The sequence below is a fragment of the Malania oleifera genome, chromosome 10 (genome assembly GCF_029873635.1).
Source record: "Malania oleifera isolate guangnan ecotype guangnan chromosome 10, ASM2987363v1, whole genome shotgun sequence".
Classification (NCBI taxonomy): domain Eukaryota; kingdom Viridiplantae; phylum Streptophyta; class Magnoliopsida; order Santalales; family Ximeniaceae; genus Malania; species Malania oleifera.
The window spans coordinates 64,860,118-64,886,921 of record NC_080426.1 but is presented as its reverse complement, the minus strand read 5'-3'; the positions used below and the strand labels follow the sequence as shown (position 1 = coordinate 64,886,921).

Here is a 26,804-nt window from a genome sequence, read left to right as displayed (position 1 = left end):
TGAACCTCCATAACCACTTCTCGAGGAGGGCTTCATTGAAAGTGTGAAGGGATTTCAGCTCCAAACCTCCTGAACATATGGGTTTGTTTAACCACTCCCCATCTAACAAGGAGATATTTGAACTCATCCCCCAGGCTTCCACAAATAAATCTTCTTTGTATTCCCTCCAATCTCCTAGCAAATGAGGCCGGTAAGGGAAGGAAGGACATGAAATAGACTAGAAGATTCGTTGAAGTGCTCCTGATATGGGTCAGTCTACCTCCTTTTGATAACAAATTTCTTTCCCATCCTGCCAATCTCCTTTCAAACTTCTCTATAATGGGGTCCCAAATTCCCTTCCCTTGGACTTTGGCTCCAAAGGGGGAGATGGAGGTAATAAATGGGAACGGATTCCATCTTGCAACCAAAAATACCAGTGAGTTCCCGGTTCTCTCCAACTGGATTAAGCTCATTTTTACAAAGGTTCACTTTCAAGCCTAAGACAACCTCACACCCTAACAAAATGCATTGGAGGTTGAGGTATGAAGGGGATAGTCTTCACAAAAAATGAGAGTATAATCTGGGAAAAGGAGATGAGAAACTGCTGTAAGCCTCCCATCTTTGCCCACCTTGAGATATCTAAATATCCTTCATTCAGTAGCTTTCATCAGCACGAGCTTAGCACCTCCATAACCAAAATAAATAAAAAAGGGGACAAGGGATCCCCTTGTCTCAAGCCTCTTGAGAAGCGAAAGAAATCAAAAGGCAGCCATTTATGAGCACTGAGAAGCTTGGAGTTTTGATGCATTGAGCAATCCTTCTAAACCAAAGCTCCCCAAAGCCCATTCTCTTGAGGAGATAAAGAAGGAAGTTCCAGTTGACATGATCAAATGTGTTCTCCATATCCAGTTTGCACACTACTCCCTTTTTCCCTCCTTCATATAGGCATCCACCACCTCATTAGCAATGAGGACAGCATCCAGAATCTGTCTTCCAACAACAAAAGCATGCTGATACTGACCAATGACTTCTGGTATTACATATTTTGTCCTCTCAGATAGGACTTTGGCAATAATTTTATAAATGCTCCCACCAAGCTTATATAGGGTGGAAATTCTTGATGTTAACATCCCCGACTTTCTTCGGAACAAAAGTGACAAAGATGGTATTGATGCAAATTACAATATTTCTTGATCTATGAAACTCCTCAAACACATTTAAAATGTTTTGCTTGTGAAGGCTCTAGTTAACCTATAAGAAAGCCAAGGAAAAACCATCCAGTCCAAGCAGTTTATCCCCCTTGCAACTTTTAATAGGTTGGAGGACTTCTGCTTCATCAAGCCATCTCGCAATGTAGGAACTGCGAGATCTGAAACTGATACCATCCCTTTTCAAAAATCCTTTTCCATGGTCAAGGAGATTCCCCTAATTTCAGTGTTGGATAAAGTGTTACATCTGCGATGAACTATTGTTGTTCGGTGAAAGAATTTTGTGTTATAGTTCCCCTCCTTGGCTATAAAGCTTTGGATTTCTGCCTCGATATTTCTTCAATATTAATAACCTCATTCAAAATTTCAAATCCTTCTTAAGCAGAGCTCTTTTGGCCCTCTGTTCATCATAAAGACCCTAGATTATCTCCTGCTCATCAAGCTTTTTGATGTCATTAAGGATAACAGTCTTCTTCACTTGGACATTTCCAAAGGTGTTTCTATTCCATATCTATAGCTTTTCTTTTAATCCTTTCAGTTTTTAGGTAAGCACAAACCTAGCCTTCCTTGTGACATGAATAGAGGACCACCAAGTTTTCCCTAACTCTCCGAAACCATCATGCTTTAATGACATATTCTTAAAGCGAAAGGGGATTGGCCCTCATTTAACTCCCCTGGTGTCAAGGGTGATGGGTAACTGATCTCAGATGGGCATAGGAATTAGACTTTGAATCATGTGGGGTAAGTGAAGTTCCAAGCCAATGGAAATTAGGAACCTATTGATCCTTGAAAAAAAAGGCGACTCCCTGGAGTTGGACCAAATGAAATTGCCACCAATGAGAGGGAGATCAATGAGGGCATTCACACTGATAAAACAATCATGGCTGCCCCCACTTCTTTCATGAGGATAAACAATCATGTTAAAATCACATCCAATTATCCAAGGAGCATACTATCTACTCCTAATCTCAAAAAGCTCATTCCAAAAAAGAGATTTGGAGGGTCATTCGCCTAGACCATAAACCCTTGTGAAAATCCACTAGAAGTTATCATTCATATTTTTGAACAAACAGGAGACTACTAAGGAATTAATGGTGTGGGCCAACAAATTCCACAACACTAGGCTTCCACAAGACAGGAGTACCTCCAGAGCTGCCTACTATTCCAAGAGATATCCAATCACAAGTGTCATGGCCCTGAAGGTCTTGGATGAAAAGCCGCTCCACTATCTCCACCTTAGTTTCTTGCAAGCACACCACATTACCCCTCTAGTTTTTAAGAAATGACTTAATTACACTCCTCTTGGATTTGTCGTTAAGACACTCACATTCCAAGAAATTATTTTTCTTAGCATAATTTAACACAAGGGCCACAACTACTGTATGTCCCTGACATTTGTGAGCATCCTCCTGTTTTTTCATAGTTCATTGTGCATTCCAAGCATTTTAATTCCCCATTGGTATCCAACTTTCTGATATTGCCCCACTGGTTTTTTGAGATTACTTCCCATCTCCACTCTTCTCTTTCTTCCAATATCTTCAAACAATTGCAACAGTCTATCTTCAAATGCTTCAAAGGACACAACTATGATTTTGTGTACCGATTTCAACTTCCGAAGGACACAAACAAATACCTGAATCTTGAAGTAAGTGTTGCCTGAGTCCAAGTCATTCAAAGCATCAAAAGTGGGCATATCTATCAAATTCTCAAAGTTGGAATTGACACACAAAGTGTCATAGCCAGTGCTAGGGGCTAGAACAAGGGCTAATCTTTCAGCATTCGTTTGAGTTTAGGGGGTTCCTGCTCCAAAACAGCCTCCTCCTAAGTTGCAGCTGCCTACAAGATCCTAAAGAGGGGCAACCTTCCCAAAGTAGACTATATTTTTAGCAACTTCAAAAAGGACCTTCTTGAATCTTAAAGGTAGGAAAATAGATGGGTTAGGGCTTTGAGTTGTCAAGTGAGATTTCTGGGCTGGGAAAAAATCCCCGTATTTGTAGCTCCAAGGCATAAGTCTCACTTTGACATCCTCAAACGAATAAAGCTTAGGGCCTACCTTTATCCTGCTTAAGGAAATCAAATAAACCATTTGCAGCGCTGCACTTCTTCCCCACAACACTTGTGAAGGAATGCGTGGGACCACTCGTCTTACCCACCCCTGTGAGTTGGGATGTCAAGCCGCCACTCAGCAATAGACTCAAAGGCCTGCCACAATTAGAGCAAGGGCACATGGTAGTTGATCGGTTGAGGAATGGGTTCATTTCCACCGGGGACACCGTAGGTTTCTTCTCCAACTGCTGAATGGCTAAAGATGTTATACCTTTCTTGGTGGGAGGAAAATGTTTGCGACCTAGCTCAGCTGCCCAAGGACGAGATCCTCATCCAGCCCTTGGATTCATACCCCTCTAGAAATGGAAGGGTTCTCCACCCACTGCTGTTGGTCTCCATAAGGGCAAGGTAGTTCCCTAATTCGTTTGAGTTCAGCTGCAACTTAAGGCTTTTTTCCTTGTTTCCTGTTCGACGAAACCATGAAGTTGCCAGCAGTATGGATTTTTTCAATGCCCAGAAGTCCTCCTAAGACTCAAGGAACCATCTGCAAACTCCTCCATTCTCCAAGAAGATGGAGATCCTTCTTCCCCTGCAGTATTTAGTGATTCTAAGGAAGTTGGAACTTCCCTCTTCAATGACCAAGCCAAAGAACTTTCTTTTGACCACCACAATTTCACATCCGTCGACATCTCATCAGAGGCAGTCAGCAATCAGTGGAGAGTTCACAAGAGAAGAAAACCAAAGCTAATCCTCTGAGAGAGTGGATTTGGCCTTATAGTGAACAAACAAAGGGTAGCTTCGAACTGGAGGAAGACTGCAAAAACCAAAAACCAGAGAGAAAAGTTGAGGAAATTGCCAGAGAAGATGGCCTCGAATGTGATGAACGACAACAAAGGTAGAGAAGGAGAAGAGGGTCGAGGAAGAGAGAAGAAGAAGGATTGAGCAGGAGAAAGAAGTAGAGGGGATGTGAACTAGGGCCCACGACAAGAAGACAAGGAGAGGACAGCTCGAGCAGGAGAAAATAAGAGGTTGAGTGGAATCTCTTGCTTAGGTCGAATTGAGAAGGGTATCTCCATTGACGTGAATGAAGGGAAGCATCGATGGGAAGCAGCAAGGGTAGTTGGTGAAGGAAGGCGTCGTCGAACAGCATCGCGTTTCTAGTTGCAGCCTAGCGATTCATATTAAAAAAACAAAATTTGGAAGTTAAAGATCCAAAATTGTGTTGGCATTGCACAATACTCTACAGCAATGATCTTAATAACTGAGTCAAGAAATCTTTTTGTCCTTTTTTTTTATTTTATTTTTTATGGTTAGAATAAATAAAGTACATAATTAGCAAGTAGTTTCATAAAAAACTTTCATTTTTGGTACAATTGCTTTAAAATCTTTTGAAGGGATGATTCAAGTAATGAGTAATTTATGCTTTTATTGATGACTGAATAACAAGTTTAGGTTCCTTTTACAATTACTATCAAAATGGAGAAGTCAATAATGGAAATTTTTGACAAAGATATTGTGCAAAATGATACTGGTTTAGAACTAGGAAATATACATGAATCACGTGGCACAACCATTACTAGACATTTTTTTCTTCTTTTAATGATATCGCCAGTGATCAAGGCAATGTTTATTATGTGTCAGCAAGTTCTCATAAATTTTGCATGCATGGCTGACTTATGTTATAATCAATTAATAAATTCAATTAAAATGGTAATAGGGGTACTTAAGATTTCAATCAAAGCTTGTATCATGTGAAACAAATGGCAAAAAAAAATTTAAATAATAGAAAAGAATGTATGTTCTTTTATATGTTAGTTTCATTTTGGCAATTTTCATTATCTCAATTTTTTGCACGCACACACACACACATACACAAACATATAATTGATGTATATTTTTATGGATTTTTTTATAGAAAATTATTATAGTGTTTTCCCTTACCAAATTATAGCACCTATGCACAAACCTATACCAAATATTAAGTTTATTAACAACAAATATAATTTGGTATAATCGCACTTTCAGTTCTCAAAATCAACTATAGGCATGAAGAATCAAGGGTCATGTGGACTCAATTGATACTAATTCATAATAGTTATGTTTGTAAAGCAAATGAAAATAGATCACAGTATCACACCCAATGCACACCCTGCATGTGTGCCCTATTTTAGCTGTGGGTAAACCCTATATGTATAGGTTGTGCCACTTCTTTACTCAATGACAACTCAGAAAAAAAAAAAAAAAATTTCACTATATATATAGTGTATGCATTGCGCACCTTACATGTGTGCCAACAGCCCCAAAATTGATATTTTTTAGGAGATAATGAGAGAACTCTTAATAGATTTTATTAAAGTAAAATTAAAATTATTTATCTGCACATGGTTTGTGAATATTGAAATTAAAATATAACTTGTACATTGAAAGGTTTTTATGGAAGGACGATTGTAAAAAAAAAAAATTGAAAACAACTACCCTATATGAATATATATAAATAAATAATATATTATATAAGAATTGAGCTAGGCACAAGCTCCTACTAGTTTAAATATAAAGCAGCTACTCTATCTCACATAGCTTTCTTTCAAGATTGTATACAACAAAAGCCACCATGCAAAATCTCATAAAAGAGTGAAAGTATGAAAAGATGATTGTAAAAAAAAAAAAATGAAAACAACTACCCTATATAAATATATATATATATATAAATAAATAATGTATTATATAAGTATTGAGCTAGGCACAAGCTCTTACTAGTTTAAATATAAAATAGCTACTCTATCTCACAGAACTTTCTTTGAAGATTGTATACAACAAAAGCCACCATGCAAAATCTCATAAAAGAGTGAAAGTATGAAAGGTCATATAGAACCATCTTCACGGTGCAACCTACTTTGAAGGCCAAAATAAATCAGCTTTAATGTTCAAAGGAACAATACTCATAGGGTATACTTATAGCATCTTCAATAACTATAAAACAACCAATCCAAAAATAATAAATCTATAGCAAGAAGATAACAACAAATAAAAGAGGAACGATATTTTGGTTGACTATGAGATACTTGAGCCTATAACTTCTTGCCCTTTGTTGAACTCTTTTAAACATGATCAGTTCTTCAAAAAAATCCCAATTGAAAATTAAAAAAAAAAAAAACCCTACTATTCAGTAGAAGAAGAGAAAAGTCCCTTCCATGATGTTGGACCCATAAATTTAGAGCTATGAGGTGGATTATGAGAAAGGTTAAATATACTTTTGACTTTAATGGGGAGAAAAGTCATACTTTAATTTGGATTTTTATAGTAAAAATAGTAAGGAGAATTATTTAGACTGGGTAACGGTTTGGAAACAAAAAGCGCTGTTTGTAAAGCTTAAGCAAAACTGCACAAGCAATTCTTGCCCAATGATTATGCAATGGAATATTGAGAGGAAGAAGTGGTGGAAGAGGAAATCAAACCAGCAAATGGAGATGACTGAGATGAGGCTGATGAACTGTTGCAGGCTCTGCAAGCACTTGAGCGATGAGAATGTGCAGAAACTCATACAGAGAATCCAAAAGATGACTGCAAACTCTTGAACATGCCGAAAAGAAGTAAAGGGATAACTATTCAGTGTATTTATGATGGATCCAGCATCATGGAAGGCTCCGCTAATATTAACTCTGGCATAGTTATGTAGAACTACGCTTGGCACTCAAGTCTTTTCCATGCATTTACGTTCTAGTGTTGAATACTTTGGTATTTTAAAACTCAAATACTAGAGGTAGTGTGTTTATAAATCAATCCATAAAGGCATTTTACAGAGAATTTTTAATAAATGTGCACATGACCTCACCTTTGTGAGGCACATGCCTTCGCCTCATGCCATGTGCCTAGGCATCAGGTTTCCTTTGCTCCTCAATGCATCTTGTGGAATAACAAGGATAGTACCAGTAGTAGTTGTTCTTTCTTTTTCACTATCATCGATTGATTGTATTTGAAATCATAGCTTCTTTATGTGGTAGATTCAAATGGTTTCTCATGAAGTAAAAGATCATCCTACTTCCTACTCCACTGTGGATCAGTAAGGATGATTGTCTTTATCCGACATTGTTGTAGTAGTATATCAGTCCCTCCTAGAGACGAGTTTCTTCTACATGGGGTGTTTGGGAGGAGGGAGGGTGAATAACGAAGGTGTTATTTAGGATTTTATTTTTCAATTTTATTTGTTTAGAGCTTGCTAAATTACCACTTTACCTAAAATCTTAAGCTATCAAGTTGTGGGCCAACAATGTATATCAAGCTTTAACACTCACCCACACATGCAGCCCAACAGCATGTGGAGAGATAAACGCACGATTAATAACACCCATGATTGGGAAGATAATAATTTTTTAAACCCCATACAATAAAGGCGAGCAAAAAAACTAGAACCTAGAACCTCCTGTTAACTAGCTTTGATACCATGTGCCATACGGTGCCCTTTTTTCTCTTAGTGATAGAATAACGCTTATCTAGGTCTTTCTAGTATCTCTTTATATTTTCTTTCAATGTCCAAGATTTCAGTGGGGGTTTGAGAAGATTATGTGGGATTTCTTTTAGTCATGGGTAGGGGTTTTAGGAATCATTTGTTAAGTTGGGGAGCGGAAGGTAGGTCTAAACAAGAGGGTGGTTTAGGTATTGGAAATTTGGTGTCTGATACAGCTCTTTTGGCTAAATGGCTTTGGCAGTTTCCACTAGAGAATTCTTCCCTATGGTATTTAGTTGCTAAAAGTATGGATTAGTTGAAAATGGTTGGGATACTAATTTGAGATTTAGATGTTCTTCGGAGAGTGTGTGGAAAGCTATCCCTTAGAGTTATCCCCTCTTCATTCCCCATATTAAACTCCTGGTGGGATGATCTAGTAATATCCGCTTTTTGGAAAGACCATTGGTTGGGAATGTTGTTTTGTCCACCTATTTTCCACGCCTTTTGGCCTAAGCTCAAGGCAGGATGATTCCATTTCTTCTTTTGTTGTTGATCCAAGTGGTCCTTTGCCTTTTTGGGATTTCCACTTTCATATATCATTAAATGATAGGGAGATAGTAGAGCTATCCTATTTGCTATTCTTGTTGAATAGCTTCACTTTTCTTTGGAGGATAGGCAGTGTTGGTCTTTGGATCCTTCGGTGGTATACTCTTGCAAATCTTTTTGTGATTTTTTGAATAGGTCTAATTTACTTTTCCTCTCTATGGTTCCATTTGGAAGGGCAATGTTCCCTTTCAAATCAAGGCTTTTACCTGGTTGGATGTGCTTGATAGAATTAAATACCAATAACTTGCTACAATAGGAGACCTTTGAAGGCTACTTCTCCAGATATCTATATGTTCTTTGTTTTAATTGTTCAGAACCTTCTTCGCATTTGTTCATTCATTGTGACCATGCTTGGAGGGTTTTGAACAAGTTATTTGGAATTTTTGGCGAATGTCAGGTGAGTTTTGAGACAGTGGAGGACTTTTTGGCAGTGTCTTTTGCTGGTTTTGCAAGGAAAAAGGAAAGGGCGGCGCTCTGGAAATGTGCCTTTTTGCAATCTTTTGGGGGCTGTGGTTGGAGCATGATGCGCATATTTTTCTAGGGAAGTTGTTGTCTTTTTTCCTGGTTTGGGAAAAGATACACTATTTGGCTTCTCTTTAGTGTGTGGGGAAGGGGAATTTTAAGGGGGTGAGGTTTTCTGATTTTCAGAGCAATTGGCGTTATGTGTTGGAGTGTTAGTTCGTGTTGGGTTTTCTCTCTTTTGTTTTGTACTTTTCAGGTTGTTTCTTCGTGTTTTCTATATGGATTTTGCAGACTATGTTAGGGAGATGTCTTATTCTCCTAGATGTATATTCTTATTCTATTAATGAAATTTTTTTTTTACTATTTAAAAAAAAACTAGCTTTGATACCATGTTAGATTACCACTTTATCTAAAAGCTTAAGCTGTTAGGTTGTGGGCCAACAATGTATATCAAGCTTTAAAATAGCTTTGATGCTATTTCCTATGTATTTGTTTCTAGATTAGATTTGGTGGAAAAGTTTATTTATAGGCCTGATTATGTATGTTTTGAGCAGTTTACTTGATTTGGACTAGAACATTAATTGATTTTTCAATTTCCTTCGTTTGCTTTCCCTTCAATTATTTTTCTTTAGCTTCTCTTCTTCTTTCCTTTCTTTCTTACCAATTGATACTGCATCACCACTTCACGTTTATAAATGAAGGCTGCCTGAAGCTGAGCCAAATTCTGAAGCTTCTACACAATCACCTCTCCTAACTACAAAGTCTGCGCCCCTTGGCCACAGTGGCTCAGATTTTTCATTGGATTTCATAGATGGAATATGGCTCGTAGACAATAAAATCTCAAGTCCCAAGTTTCTTATTGCTCAACAATGTTGTTTATCTTGATAATCTTCTTCTTAATGGTCCTTTGTCTGGTCTTTCTCTTCTATATTTCTCCCCGAGTCTTATTAGGGGCATTGACATGCACGGGAAATAAGCCATGGACGTAGAGATGGATGTAGTCCCTAGTCATGGCACTTACGTATATGAAAAGAACTTGTGAGCTGCTGCCTTTGGGTGTTGATCATTAAATTCTCTTTGGAAGATAGAGTGGAAAGGTTAAAGGCTTGGTTGGTAGTCAAAAGGTAAACACACAGACATAGGGGTTGACTGGTTCAAAACATCTTCTCCATGACCTAGTTGGATTCAGTACAAACATTGAATGTTGTTGCTGCTAATTATAACTGACCACTCCCCACCACACCAACAATAAGAAAGCTTTTTGGGCTGGTAACTTTTAGGGGGATGATTACATTTAGCGACCTCCAGGATATAGTGCTCAGGGGCAAGGATAGTAGCAAGCTGTGTATTGCAGACAGAGTTGCCAATGAAGAAGGTCATCAACAACAACAATTGTACCTGGTTAAGTAGACAGAATTGGTCGTAGACAGAAAACCTCCAGCATGCCACACAAAAGATTCAAGATTTCCAGAACTCTAAGGCAGCGACACCAGAATCCGAGGACTAAAGACTTCCTACAGCAAATTGACGAGGACGTCCATAAAACAAGTGGGGGAGGATGTTAGGGGGTGACAATGTAAAGGGTAAATTGGGTGGGGGGGGGGGGGGGGGTATGGGGGGAGTGCTTTACATGTATTCTCTAGGGATTTATAATGGATATTGAATTACTTGTGTTATTGCTTGTATGGTTGTCCTCTTAATTGAATAAAACAAATAGTCCTTTTCATAATTGTGTTTCATTGTCTTGGACAGGAATGTACCTTATTGATCTATGAATATTTTTCGTATGAATGTATCTTGCCTTTATGATCTATTGTTGTCTGTATTAATGCATTCTTGGTCACGAGTGATTATCGAGACTTATCTGGTGCTCTTATCTGCATGCTTGATCGTGTAATTATCATGTGACTCGGTTGGGGAAGAGCCCTCGAGTGCCACGCAGCCCTTAATTGAGTCTTATTTGAGGGTCCATGACACTCTGCAGATTAAGGAAGACAATTTAATGGATAGAAACAATCACCATGAACAGGTTTGACAATTTCAGCATTTGATCAATCATCAATATTAACCATGGTTCTTGTAAGTAATCTTTCAAAAATTATACTTGCAAAAAATACTTTTCAATTGTGGTTCAGAAAATCCCACCTAGGCATAATCAATTGGCGGCTCAATTAATCAATCCCTTATTTTTTTAAATATGTATAACAAAGATAAATATTAAGAAAGAAGATCATGAAATTACAAGCTAAGGAGCACTAGCCTTTTTAGGAACTCATGACCATCCTAATCAAGTAATTAGACCAACAGAAAGCTTGGTAAAAGGCCTAAGTGGACATCTTTCATTCTAGTCATGCACTAGATCTTGCCACTCGCTCATGCTGTCTTTCGTGCATCATGCATAAAGAGGTGAAATACCCCTATACTGCAGTTTCTGAGTGCTTCCACATCACTCCAAGTCCTGCTTACTATCCGCTGGTCATTAACTTCAATATCGACCATTCCCCAATAAGAAGTTTAATTGCAGTTCAGTCTATTTACTTAGAGTAAAACCCATTTATATAATGTCGCAACACCCATCCACCACATTCTCTAACATACAAAATCACTTGAGGAAAGCCATGGAGAAATAAGAAGAAGAAGAGAATGTAGTAGAAGTTCCCCAGCCAATGCAGAAATCTATTAGGTCCCAATACCAGATACATACTTACGTAAACACTGAAGCATGTCAAACAGCTAACTTGATGTAATAATGTACCTAGGCTAGATGACCATGATGTCCTCTATCAATTGTTGAACAATTATTTTAACTGTAATTCTAATCTGATGTTGCCCCAAAAATTAACACAGATGGTTTTACTAAACTTCAGAAAATACAACAACAAGCCTTAAGTCCGACAGGGTTGGGTTGATTACATGAATCCTTTTCCGCCACTCCACCCGATTGAGAGTGCTTTCCTATATTAGATCAAAGGCTATTAAATCCTTCCTCACTAACCCATTCCAAGTTATTTTAGGCCTACCCCTACCCCTTCTCAAGTCAAAAACAATAACTCACTACTCCTCACAGGTGCTCTACTAGGTCTGTGTTTCAAATGTCCAAACCATCTAATACGCCCCTCCTTTATCTTGTCTTCAACCAGTGTTATGCCTCAATTATTGTGTATATGCTCAATTCTTACTTTATCTTTTAATGTTATACTGCTCATCCACCTTAACATTAGCATTTCAAAAACTTCTACTTTTTGTACATGTTGTTTGTTAGTTGCCCAACATTCTGAACCATAAACTATAGCCAACCTTATAGCCATTTTATAAAACTTCCTTTTTAATTTTAAGGGTATTCTACGATCACACAACACACCTGACGCACTCCTCCATTTTACCCAACCTGTTTTAATTCTATGTACTACATCTTCTTCAATTCCCCTTTCCGCTTGTATAATAGACCCAAGATATGTAAATATATTAGTACTATCAATCTCTTAATTATCAAGTTTAATCTTCTCTCCACTACTACTACTTATATTACTAAAATTACATTTCATATATTCTACCCTATTCCTACTTATCCTAAACCCTTTAGACTCTAATATGGCGCTCCAAACATGGTTTTAAATAAAGGCCGCGACCGTTACGTAACGCCGTTACGTAAAGGTTTTTTGGGTTACCGATACCGTTACACACCGCGAAATCGGTGGGAAGAAAAATCACGGCCGTAGCGGCCGTTACGGACCACAACCGTTGCGTAAAGGCCGCTACGGCCGTTACGTAACCGCTACAAGACTGTTACACCAAAAAAATATTTTATTTTTTACTTTTTCTCTCTCTTTCATATATCATTCTCAATATACCAAATGGCAAGAGGGGGAAAAGATTATAATGAAGATGACAATGATACAAAATTTACTTTTTCTTTAAATACTCACAATAGATGCATTAATTAACAATTTCAAAATACTAACTTGTTAGGAATTTTTTTTTAATAATATTAGTAATGTGATATTTATGTTCTTTATTTTTCAACTTCAACCTTCTTTCTTTTCTAGCTATTTTATATTTATATTATTTGTATGTCTTATGTGTCTAATAGACTAATGGAGTGTATAATGTATTTTATTTTATTAATTCATTTAGCACACATAAGAATTTATCACAGATAAGAACAATGAGAAGTATAAATACGCGCGCACACGTAATTTTCTATCAATGATGGTTTAAAACAAATGTAAACTTGTTGCCCTTACCAAATAACTTAGTTACTCGAACTAAAGGGTCCAAAATACACTAAAACCCTTTCTAAGAATGGCCAAAAGCTTAAAACATGCAAGTACGCTAATATGCACAAGGTTGTGCGTGCTTCAAAAAAATTCACGGTCGTTACACCCGCTTCCCGTTATGTAACATCCGCTACTCCTGCTTCCCGTTACGCCTGTTACCGTTACGTTATGCTACCCGCTACCGCGATTGAAAACCATGGCTCCAAAGTTCTAACTTAGATTCAACTCTGCTTCTACCATCATCAATCAACACGATATCATCTGCAAATAACATACACCAAGGGATCTCATTTTGGGATTCCTAGTAAGTTCATCAATCACTAAAGTAAAGATAAGGACTCAAAGTAGAACCTTGATGTACACCTATTGTGATTGGAAAATCTCTAGATTCCCCTCCTATAGTCATTAACGCTAGTCACTACCCTATCATACATATTCTTAATGACCTCAGTATATCTACTACAAACCCCCTTCTTTCCTAAGACCCACTAAGGAACTTCCCTAGGTACTCTATCATAAACTTTCTCTAGGTCAATAAAAACAAGTCCCTTTTCTTTTTCTTAGACTTTTTCACTAAGCTTCTTATAAGATAAATAGCTTATGTTGTTGATCTCCCAAGCATAAAACTAAATTGATTTTTTGAAATTCTCGTTTCTAGTCTTATTCTATGTTCAATTACCCTTTCCAATAATTTCATTGTATCACTCATAATCTTAGTTACACGATAGTTAATACAATTTCGAATATTGCCCTTGTTTCTGTATAAACATACTAACATACTTTTCCTTCATTCTTCTGGCATTTTCTTGGTTTTTATAATAATCAAATAAATTAGTTAATCAAATATTTCCTTTATCCCCTAAACATTTCCAAACTTTAATTGGTATTTTGTTTTGTCCTATAGATTTCCCACTTTTCATCTTTTTTAATGTCATCTTAACTTCAAGAACTCTAATTTTGCGAATAAATCTCCTATTTTTAGTCTTCTCCTCATTTGTCACTTCCAAGTTCAATCTTTCATTCTCGTCCTTTATATATTTTGCATCACCAAAATCTTTGCATTTTCTTTATCTAACTCTAGCAAGTTTATAAATGCCTTTTTCTCCTCTTGTATCTAGTCTAGTATATAAAGTATCTAAGTTCTATGTTTAGCTTTACTAATAGTTTTTTTTTTTAGCATTTTCTATATATGTACAATTTCTTTTTGTCTTAACAGCTTTTTGGACTTCTTGATCCCACCACCTTCTTTGCTACCCGAGTATCTTCCTTTGGACTTACCTAAAACCTCTTTTGCTATCCTTATGATAGAAATAGCCATTTTATTCCAAACAATGTTTACATCTACCTTATCCCCTACAATCCAATCACACTCTTTAATCATTTTATCTATGAATTTTAATATATTATTTCCCTTCAAGCTCCACCATCTAGTTTTTTTGTGTTGATTTATGTTACTCTTTTTCTTCCATTTTTTAATATGTATATCTAATACTAAGACTATTTTGTGTAGCAAAACTTTCACCTAGGATAACTATACAATCCTTAAAAGATAGACAATCCCCGTTTCAAGTTAAGAAAATGCCCACTCTTGAAAGTTATTAAGTGTTTTTCTCTTTTTTTACAAAACAAGCATTCAATATAACCAAATCATAAGACATGGCAAAATCTAAGATTGTATACTGACCACATTTTAATCTTTAGATCCATGGCCTCCATGTATCATCTCATAGCCTATATTATCCTTTCCGATGTGTCCATTCAAATCAACTCTTATGAATGTCTTTTCATACGTTGGTATCCCTTGTAAAATACTATCCATATATTCTAAAAATTTTCTTTCAAGATTTTCTGCTAAGCCTATTTAGGGAGCATATGCACTAATGACGTTCACTATTTTCACGCCTAGAGCTATCTTGATTTTAATGATCCTATCTCCTATTCTTTTAACATTTATTACATTATATTTTAGGTCTTATTCTACAATAATTCCCATCCCGTTTTTATGTTTCTCTTTTCCAGTGTACATCTTAATTTCTCAATTCTCTAGCTTTCTCTCCTACCCATTTCTTTTCTTGAAGGCAAATTTAGTCAATTTTCCTTTTAAACACTATTTCCATACTTTTACCCATAAGTGTCCCTATATTCCAAGTTGCTAATCTAATCCTACTTTTTTGTGCTAACTTATTAGCCCTCTCCCTTCTACATTGAGCTGATCTATTCTCTTGACCTAGGTGAATTTGGTAAGAATTCATGATAATAAGATTTGACAAAGTTTTACATTAGCTAACAACTACTTAACACAACCATGCTCCTTTATCCGGGCTTGGGATCAATTGTGTATACAAAGATAATTTGTGTTATACAAGCGAAGTACACGTTTAGGTTTTTTTTTTTTTTTAATGCAAACTTGTTTCACATAGACAATTTTCTAAATCACACCCACAACCAATATAAACCATACAGACAACATAATGCACTTAAAAAATCTAACGCATACAATTTTGGGTGTGAATCCAACCTAGACTAAAAAAAAAAGTGCAAATAGTAGTTTTTGAAAAAGTTTTGTACACCCCAAGATTTGCAAATGGAAAACACAAAATCTCCACTACTAACCAACTACTGGAAAAATAAAAATAATAATAATAATAATAATAATAATAAAATAAAATAAAATAAATAAATAATAATAATAATAATAATAATATAATGACAACCAATTGAAAATACCGTAATAAGTACCCTTGGCACCGGAAATTTGATGATGCCAACAAAAAATCAATCAAAGAATATTGAAGCAACGAAGAATTACAAGAATTCTTCCATCTAAATTCAAGATTTAAATTCAAGATTGGCGATGGAATTGGGTAGGTATATGGTGCTGACATAACCGTTGGACTCGTGGCCCCTCACACATAACCTTAATCAAATTTGGATGTTCTTTTTTGACATGATTTGATCTAAAATGTGCAATCTTGCATAACCTTTAGAAGAACTGTAAATTTGGTGTTTCAAGAGACATAAAAATACATAAGTGCAAATAAATAAATAAATAACAAAAAACAAAAACAAAAAAAAATTTGAGGATTTGATTTCTTCACTTCCAAGAAAATAAAATTCAAAAAGTGAGAGTGTGTATGTAACTCAAGATTTCAAATTAGACAAGTTGGATGACGAAGAAAAGAAAAAAAGAAGAGAGAAGCTCTACAAGATGACAAAGAAACTTGTAAAAGGGACCACCTTGAAGAACACTAAAACAATGGAGAGAGAGGGACGAGAACAGAGGGCGGTGGGCAGAGTCCAAGATGTCAAATTTCTTTGCTACTATGACGAGCGATGACCGAACCCAAACATAAATTCATACAAAAACTTCGATGAAATATCAATAGAATTCAAGAAACTAGAATTGATGTGGAGGATGACAGCGGGAAACTCGGCAAAGGAACCAAGAACTCGTTGCAATGGGCTAAGTGAATAAATTAGTAAAGTGTATTTATAGTGTGATTGATCAACAATTTAAACATGTTCTAATAGAAACTCTTACATGCCAGCAGTCTTAGCAGCAAGAACTCCAGAGGGTGCATCTTCAAACACAAGAATCTTATGTGGATCTACTGGACTGCCCTGTAAAGCCATAAATTGTATAAGCCGTTATATTAATCTTTCTTGATGTCAAAGATGAGCAGCTACATGGAACCGATGAATGGAACCAACAACAAATGGCACTGTCTAACCCAGAAAAAGTAGAGATGATAAAAAACATTCATCTACCTCAAATCTTTTGGCAGCCACGAGGAATATATCTGGTGATGGCTTGCCTTGTTTAACTTCTCCATCATCACCAAGAACGACATGATGCATCAAAGAGAAAAGCTCAACATGTCTTTGTGTCTTCAATTCAAAATGTCGCCTATGAGAACTGTAAGATTTCAAATAAATAATGCCTCTGAATTTTTTTGAATTTCATATTTTCGCTGATTTCATGATAACATATGAAAATACTACACATAGGTTTTCTCATAAATCATTATCCCCTTCTGAGACTAGGCAATTGTTACAATAGAACAAGGAAGCCAAATGAAGAATCATACCCTGTTGCTACACAAATCGGTATCCCATTTTTGTGGAGATGATTGACTAAGTGGCTAGCCCCTTCAACAAGAAAATAAAAAATAACAAAACTTCGTTAATGAAATTAACTTTCCACTAAATGAAAATGAAGTAAAAATTTAAATAACAAAAAATAGTTATAGATGTTCTTCCAAAATAATATCTTGAAACAACAGTAGCTTGGTTTTATTTCAAATAATACCTGAAGATACTTCGGTAAAACAGTAAAAATAGTCAATGATATCCCTGGCTTTTTACTAACTTTGAAACAACAGCACAGTGGTCCTCTTTCAAATCATAGGTGAAGATAACTAATGATAATTACAAGTTACTCTCTCTCTCTCTCTCTCTCTAATCAGCAAGAAAATAGAACACAAAAAAGATGGATCGACAATCAGTGTATCCAAGAAATCAAAAATTAAATGTATCCAGCATGTACTGCCCATCAAACCTTGAAAGAGACAAAGAGTATAAAGCTGTCTATCCTTGAGGATTGTGGGAGAAGTAGATATTCCTTCAAAAGCTCTAGCATTTCTTTCTCTCCACATAATCCAGAAAAGGTGAGAAGGATCAAGGAATAAGACTTTCTTCCTTTCTCCATAAATAGAAATACACTATCAAGCCCATATTACCCATGGATTCAGCAGTAACCCAGTGCTGTCCCTAAAGAGCAGTGGCCAAATTCCAAAAAATTCTGGTCCAGGGCAGTGGAGCAGTAAGTGGTCAATAGTCTCAACATCTTCTTTGCAAAGAAAGCATCTATTAACCAAGGGGAAACCCCTTCTATGAAGTACTGAGAGTAAGAATCTTCCCCAAAGTTGCCTCCAAAGCAAAACAAAAAACGAAAAAGAAACTTTCATTAGTGTGACAGTTTTCCAAATGACTTGCCCAGGGAAACCAAGTCTGATTTCATAGGGGCTGTCAAGCTGCTTGTAGAAGGAACTGACAATGAAGTAGCCATTTTTGTAAGGCACATCCAGGTTGATCCAATTTGAGGCATTTCTATAAAGACATCTGTACAAATCAGCAAAAGATTCAAGCTCCTGATCTTGAGTGTTTCTGACAAAAGGGATGTTCCAAGAAAGGTCTTAAATTTTGATTTTGACTAAAATTTCAAAGCTTAAAAAATACAGAAGTTTCGATGGAGACTTTAATTTTGATGTTAACTTCAATTTCGATTTTAAATCATGATGGAAATTAGTAGTAAAGCTTGGAATTCTTTTATGAAACTTTAGAAATGGTTAATAGACATAATAAAGCAAGTTTTAAAAATGAAAGTTGCTGAGATGCGTATATTAAGGTGAATGAGTGGTTTAACATTAAAAAATAAAGTAAGAAATGAGCATATACGCAATAAATTAGGTATAGCACCTGGTGGAAACAAGATAAGAGAGGGGTGGCTAACATGGTTTGGGCATTTGAAAAGCAAACCTAGTAAAGCACCTATGAGGAGGAGTGAGTTAGTTATTATTTATGGCATGAAAAGGGGTATGGATAGGCCTAAAATAACTTAGAATGAGGTAGTGAGGAAGGATTTAATAGCCCTAAATCTAATAGAGGAAAATTCTATGGATCGGGTGAATTGGTGGGAAAAAATTCATGTAGCCGACCCCATCTAGTGGGACTTAAGGCTTGTTGTTGTTGTTGTTGTATCAGTGATAGTTATGTTATACATGAGGTGCAGTAGCCGTAATGTAATATTCATATTAAACATATTCAGTCATATAAATGAACTAATTTGAAGTATTGTGTGAACTAGGATGGGAAGGGCTTAAAGAGGGGTTTTCTTGGCTGATTTTAGTTTTTTATAGTATTTTATCTTTCATTTTTTATGTTTTTTGCTTTCGTCTTTCCATTTTCTTTTTGAGGATTTAGCATCCTTGCTCTGACTGTATATTCTCTCTTTTTTTTTGTCTTTGCTTTTTTATCCAAACAAAAAAAAAGTTGATTGCTAATTTTTGTCCTTGGATCAAATAGCAATTAAAAATTATGAAATATATTTTTTTAATGACTTACTACTATTTTCCCAAATTTTTTGATAAAATATTTTATTTTAATTATATTGTAAAATTTGCATTGTCATTTCATTTTAATTTTAAATAAAAATTGGGTATAAAATGAATTGTTTAATTCACAAAAGTCGATTATGCTTATTAAAATATTTTGGTAGCACGAGAATTGAAAACCATAAAATTTTGTTTTCCGTTTTTCTGAAAACAACATAAAACCGACAAACAGAAAACTGACAACGTAACAAAACGTGTTGTATTAGTCTATCTCTTTGCTGTACAAAAACAAAAACATAAAGCAGAAAACAGAAATGATACCAAAAACACCCAATAATTTTCAAGGATAATTATCAGCTTGTACATTTAATTTGAGATTAGTTGTTCCATTATGTCCTAGGTGCAATGGGTTTGAGTAACCAAAAAAAAAAATCATCAAAGTCATGCCAGATTTAAGATCCTGATGCACCGGGCTGCCCTTTTCATATTTAATCAGGGATAGAGTGGTCTTTTGGCTTCCTTGTTTCTTTGGCACTTGGAGGTTTTAGAGGAGTTCTTTGGCTGAAACTAGGCAAAATCAAAAGCATTAAAATTTAATTTTTTTTTTTTTTTTTTTTTTTTTTTTTTATCTCTTTTTCTTGAGTACCTTATCGTTCATGTCTTCTCTTTTTCCTTTCTTGTAATATTCTTTATTAAAAAATAAAAAGAGTTAGTCATAGGTGATATTGTACATGATTGTAGTCTTGCAGTTAAAAGCAATGCTAGCTTTCCAGAAAAACAACCAGTTGTAGTTTGATTCTAAAATGAGCTTCAATTGGTGGGAGCTTAAATAGGTGTCAATATAAATGAAGAAGAAATTAAATGATTTTCTCTTAACTGTTCTGTTTCATAAAATTTGCATCATTAATGAAGGTACCTACTTGTCTAGGTAAACGAGTAAGGCACCTACTCCAATGCTTTTCATGACTGTTATTTTTGTCTCCCCAAATCAGAATTATTGACCAAAAAATGGCAAATTCGTTGCCACTGTATTAAAACATTATATCATTAAAACTATACACTGATATTTTATAAGGAGAAAGAAATAGATAATCAAATGAAGGATGTGATGATCCAATAAACAATACCTGGCATAAGCTCACTAGTTGGAAACATGTTCTGCAGCATTTCCTCTCTTTCAACTAGAAAGTTCTCCGCAGTAAGAGAATCACTTATTCCAGTCTCTTCAACAAAAACCCTAGCAGCTTCTATTGCTTTCATCCCCATCATTTTTGCTTTGAGGGACCAATCAAAAGTTTTGTTGTATCTACCGAGTATAATTTCTTGGACTTGAGTATAGAATTTTTCGGTGTCTGTAGCAGTGACAAAAAATAAAAGGAGAAATAAATGAGATCTTCAATTTTTTTTTTTTAAATCAAGCATTATTACCTTTCAACATAAAGATTTAACACATCTGAATTTTCATTTTTTTATAAATATGGAACTAATATTACATCATGTGCGAGAAATGCATGGTGAGAACTGAGAAGAATTCAAACAGATTAAGCAGTAACTGTGAGGAATTACGCAAAGGGAAAAGAAATTCAGTTCAGGAAGTTAAGATTCCTGATAACTGAATAAAGCAACAGGTCGTATGAATGGAAGTGTTAAAAGTTAAGACTCCACCATGTAAAAATGAAAATTAAAATGCATGGTGGTCATTATAAGACCTTTTTCACTTCCAGTACATGTTAGCCTTAGTATCTGTGAAGACTAAATTCTGGAGAGAAAAGGAACAGGAGCAAGAAAAGTATGAGAAAAATTCAGAAAAATCAGGAAAGAATCAGAAAAACAAAGAAAAAACTACTATGAAGTAGGACTTAGGAGAACCTAATAATGTATCGCTGGCATTATAGTAAAAGCAAAATAAATCAGGAAAGAAAGTACTAAGTTTTCATTATTAAAATTCTTGTATTGAAAAAATAATAAAAGCATGAGCAGGATAGACTAGTTAATGGACTTCAATTAAACCAAAGCTCCCAATTTTGACTACATAAAACTCATATATAAAGACCAAAATTGTGGAATGACGGCCACCAGTGTGAACGGTGGCCACAGTTAGTGAATGACGGTCAGCAGGGCAAACAACGGTCACGGTTGGTGAATGACGGTCAGCAGTGTGAACGACAGCCACCGTTGGTGAATGACGGCCACCTACCATGAGATCTTGCCACAAGCCAGAGGCTATAAATTGAGACCCCTCGCCGAAGCTAAATACACATCTCAACTGCAAGTTGTGTCCTCTTCTGTTTTTCCATATTCTATTCTGTGTACATGTTAAATAGGGACCGGAGTATGCAAAGAATACCCAATTGAATATACAATTGATTCATTCTCATTCTCTACAGCTTACAAAAATGCTTGGGAAACAAAAGTAAAAGGCAATATCATAATATCAGGAATCCACACATATAGCTTCCTTTACTTTTCACAGGAAAGGACAGCAGATAGTAGCCGAAGAGCTGTTCAATCAGATTTAATTGCAAGACTAAACTATTGTCACATTGAGACTAGATACTTGTTTATGCCCATCAGCATTTATGCACAGCAAAAACAGAACCAAATGAGCATGAAATTTTAAGAGGCAGTAGAGAGAAGATCCTAGGAGAAATAAGCCACTGATTGATTGTTTAACATGACTAGTCAAGCCCACTCATATCAGTGAAATAGGTGAAAAATTGTTTACCTGTTGGAACCTCATTTTGCAAAATCATATGATCATCTTTTAAATCACATTAACAAAGCGCAAAATTGATCTAAAAAATAGAACGAGAGAGGAAGAAAGTAAAAAAAAAAAAACTGTTGTAGGCCTCGTGGCCCAGTGGCTCATCTCCTAAGGAGGAGATGTTTAACTTCTCTTAGAAAGGTTATACATGAAGGGGTCTTGGGATGCATAGATAGTTACCTATCTACCTATCTAGAGATAGAGAGATAGAGCTCCACTACACAAGTGATTACCTTAATACCTTAAACTATTTTAATATTTGTTCAACAGAATATTGAGGAAGAATATACTCAGTGACGCGAACAGAGCTCATATGATCCTATTTGGCATGCCATATAGGACCAATACATAATTCCTTATCCATTGTTGTGAATATTTACTTCAAGGAAACATAGTAGATTTCCCACACTTTTTGTGCTAACTATATTGTATAATAATATTCTACATCACGTCTAAATGCATAGCATGTGCCACTACTCTTAGTTACTCATATTACACATTTGCTGATTTGCACACTATGATGATTTCAAGTTGCCTACTTGGGCAAAACAAACATTTCTTATAATAGTATATTATTTTATTAAGAAGGACAAAGGAGACCACAAAAAGAATAAAGGGTTACAAAAAGTACAAGATGTCCTCCAAAGTCACTCCAGTCCTTTGCATATCCACCAAAGACAATCCTTGAAACCCGCAAAAAGAACACAAAGTGAAGCAAGAGCAAGAAAATTAGGGGCCCACTTGGTCAAGGATTCAAAAAAGAATTTCCGTTTTGTTGTTTTTGAAAATGAAAACAAGAGATTTTATCATGTATTTTTTTTATACTCAAAATTGTGTTTAATTAATTGTTTTCGACATTGTCTGCGAAAATGAAAACAGCGGAAGTAAGTTTGCTTAAGGTTGATTCAAGTGACAATTTATTAATAAAAGAATAATTATTTTTATCATTATTAGTATTATTATTAATAAATGGGTTATGCCCCACACCCGTGTCTTCATTGCCCCACAACGTAGGCCAATGTAGGCCATTGGAAAATTGTATCTAAAAACACGGGAAACATGAAAATCTTTTAGGAGTGTTTTTGGTTACTTTTTCAAAAAATGGTTTTTTTAAACATTTAACCAACAACAAAATCAATCCTTAAGTCTCAATAGGTGGGGTCGGCTATATGAATCCTTTTTTGCCAATTTATGCGATAATGAACCATTTCTTTTGACAGATTTAGGGCTATTAAATCCTTACTCACTATCTCCTTCAAAGTTATTTTAGGTCTACCCCTACCCCTTCTACTGACCGCCATAGTAACTAACTCACTCTTCCTCACTAGCGCACTATGTGGCCTACGTTGCTAGTGTCCATACCATCTGAGTTGTCCCTCCCTTATCTTATCTTTTATAGGAGCTACACCTAACTTACCATGAATATGTTCATTCCTTGATTTATCTTTCAATGTTATACCACTTATCCATCTAAGCATTCTCATCTCGGCAACTTTACTTTTACTTTTTGGATATTCTGTTTCTTCGTCGCCCAACATTCTGATCCATATAGCATAGCTGATCTTATAACCGTCCTATAAAACTTCCTTTTAATTTTGAGGGTATCCTACGATCACAAAGCACACTTGAAACAAAATTTTGTGTATTCATTGTATCCGGGGTTTTTGAATACAGAAAATTGTATCCAAAAAACCTTAACCAAACATAACCCAATTATACACCAGACCGAATCAAAGGAATTCTTTTGTCCTTTGAAAATCCAAGCATTCCACTCCAACCAAATACACCAAAGTCACCAACAAAGCAAACTTCCCGAGAAGCTTCCTCTCCATACATCTAGCAAAAGCCGTAAATTTCTACGAAAAAGTCCCTCCAAGGAAGAACGGCACCCGACTCTCATCAAGAATATCAAAAAACCTATTCCACATATTCCAAGAGAAATAAAATAAAAGCAGGGCTCAGGGACTATTTTCTGAAGCATCCAATCAGGGAAGAAGAATACAAGTACCTCGTCTATGCAGACTAGAGCCGGTGACAGGTTTATTGCTGAGTGTGGGAGGCTGGCACTCTACAGAAGAGGGATGCTGCCATGATGAGAGCCATTAGCAAATGATGCTGGTTGTTGTGTGTGTGTTGGGGAGGGGGTACACTGGGTGCATTGTTGTTAAAATTGCAACTTAAATAGTAGAATTGTACGATTCTATGATTCAAATTCACCCACACGATCCAACTCCCAAGGAAAATCGCATTGCAGTAGAATCGTGGCAGAATCGTAGCTGAATCGGTGGAATCGTAGGATCGAAATCGTAAGTAGAATCTTTACCATCCTACAGTGCTGCCTGGATTGGGTCTTTTCCCTCTTTGAGATTGCAATGCAAGGCCCAATAAGTGTTTTTACTGTACCAGAGGGCCCAAAGTTTTAATATTAAGCCCAAAATCTTGAAATCAAGGGAAAAATAGCTCCCAGCTGCTCTGTTCGAGTCATTTGGCAGCTTTGGTGTTCAATTGATCAGCTGCAACTAGCAAAGCAACAACCAGCGATTCAGCGAAGCCTACGAACACTCTCATCTCTCTATGACTGTCCTCTAGTCGAGTCGACTACTCCTGTAACAGTCCTGTTCGTGTTTGATTTGCAGTTCAGCACTCTCCACAGTTGACTCTTCTGTCAGCACTCAGCTCTGATTTTTCTTTGGTTTTGACTCCTTTCTTTAGTCCTCTTCTCTCAATCAAACACCTCAGCAGACAGCAGTGTCAGCACTCTTCAGTTCTAGGTATGCTTGAGCCTTGAAAAGAAATTCATTCAGCAGAACCAACACTCAGCAGTGAGCTACAGCCAGCTACGACTACTGAGCTCTGTTTTTCTCCTTCTTCCTCTTCTTTTGCTGAGTTGCTGTTCATTTGTTTCTTCAAGAAAGAATCATCAATCTCTTTTAGTTATTTAAGTATTTAACTTCATTGAAATCTTTCTTTTTGATTGATGATTAATTTGGTTATTTTTTTGTGAACTTGATAACTTGGGTTGTTCAAACTTCTAAATTCTAACTTCTAAGAGACTAACACTGTGTTGCAGACTTGCAGGTTGCAGCTGTACTTACCGCTTAGTGCTTACAGAATACAGACTTACAATTTTGTGTGCTCTGCTGCTTGCTGCTTAGTGCTTACTAATACTACCTAAGCTGTGTAAGCACCTATCACTATCATGTCTAGTGGTGCTGGTGGATCAGGGTAGTGTCAAAAGAAATATAGTGCTGGTAATAGGTCTGATGTTGGATGGGAGCACGGTGAAATGTCGGTAATGGGGAATTATTTGATCTGGTGATATATATATATAGGCTAAAACACCATCTTTCTGGAACTACACAAAATGTTGAACCTTGCAGCAAAGTTCCAAAGGATGTGAGGTGAAAATTCCTTGACATTTGGCAAGCCCAATCCCAAAAATCTCAAAGGAGAAAAAAATCCATTCATAGTTTAGATGATGACTCTTGTAAAAAGGTGCAACCAGTAAAAAAAAGAGGTAAAAGTAAAATGGATGGTTTTTTTCTCCAAATCCAGCAATCAAGCAACAGTAAATCAAATTTTCAAGAAAGGAGATCCGGATAAAGTTTGTCAGCAAATTGCTAGATTTTTCTACACTAGTGCCCTTTCATTCAATTGTGTAAACAATCCAGAATTTTTGGTAATGCTTGATATGGTTGGGAAATATGGTCCTAGACTTGAACCACCTTCCTATAATGAAATTAGGGTGAAATTTCTCAAAAATGAAGTAATGAGGGTTATGAATTTGATTGAAGAGTATAAGTTAGAGTGGAGGAGAACGGGTTGCACTATTATGTCTGAAAGATTGACTGATAAGAAAAGACATTCCATTGGTAACTTTTCGATGAATAGCCCTTTTTGAAATGCTAGATGAGGTTGTAGAAAAGGTTGGAGAAGAGAATGTTGTCCAAATAGTGACAGATTATGCTTCAAACTACAAATTAGCTGGTGAGATGCTAATGGAGAAAAGGAAAAAATTGTTTTGGACACCTTGTACAGCATATTGCATTGACTTGATCTTGGAAGACTTTGAGAAGAAGCTTCAAGTACATCATGTGACTATTGCAAAGGGTAGAAGCATTACAACATAAATACTCTACGGCCATGCTCATTACTTGGTTGAAGGAGTTTATTAAAGGGAGGGATCTCATTAGACCAGCTGTGACACGCTTTGCCACTGCATACTTGACTTTATCTTGCATTGTTGAGCATAAAGGATCCTTGATTTCTATGTTTTCCTCAAACAAGTAGACCTCTAGTTGGTTTGCAACCTCACAAAAAGGGAAGAAAATTCAAAGGATTTTGTTGGACACTCGAGGTTTTTGGCTATATGTCACTACTTGCCTACGAGCTGCATTACCATTAATCAAGGTATTGAGGATGGTAGATTCAGATGCAACACTGGCAATGGGATTTATTTATGAGCAAATGGATTGTGCAAAAAAAAATACAATTGAACTTCAATAATGTTCAAAAGAGGTAACTCAAGTGTCTCTTGGCTTGTTTAAAATTGGTTTAATAAATAATATGCAACTAGAGTACTTTTAAAATGTTAACTCTCTCATTTTAGTTGTTCTTGTTTTAACTTTTGTTGTAGTTATCAACCAATTTGGGACATCATTGATGAGAGATGGGAGCTTCAACTCCATAGGCCATTACATGCTGCAGCCTACTTTTTGAGTCCCCACTATCATTAGAGCCCAAATTTTAAGGTAGATTCAGAGGTTAAGATTGGCCTATACAATTGCATGCAAAGAATGGTGCATGATCCTGAAGAAAGAATCAAAATAGATATGCAACTTGATAAATTTAGGAATGCTGCTGGACTATTTGTCATTGAACAGGCAAAATGACAAGAAATATAAA

At 36.0% G+C, this 26,804-nt stretch overlaps 1 protein-coding gene across 1 annotated transcript in view; it reads right to left on the bottom strand.

The window, feature by feature from the left end:
• LOC131166973 ((DL)-glycerol-3-phosphatase 2-like) overlaps window positions 1-26,804 on the bottom strand; it is a 46,037-nt gene that overhangs the window by 15,832 nt on the left and 3,401 nt on the right. Inside the window, exons 2-5 of the mRNA XM_058125671.1 lie at window positions 20,263-20,487; window positions 17,111-17,171; window positions 16,791-16,938; window positions 16,564-16,643 (exon numbers count right to left, since the gene is read on the bottom strand). Coding sequence (XP_057981654.1) covers window positions 16,564-16,643; window positions 16,791-16,938; window positions 17,111-17,171; window positions 20,263-20,487 — 514 coding nt within the window. The remainder of the gene's footprint in view (window positions 1-16,563; window positions 16,644-16,790; window positions 16,939-17,110; window positions 17,172-20,262; window positions 20,488-26,804) is intronic.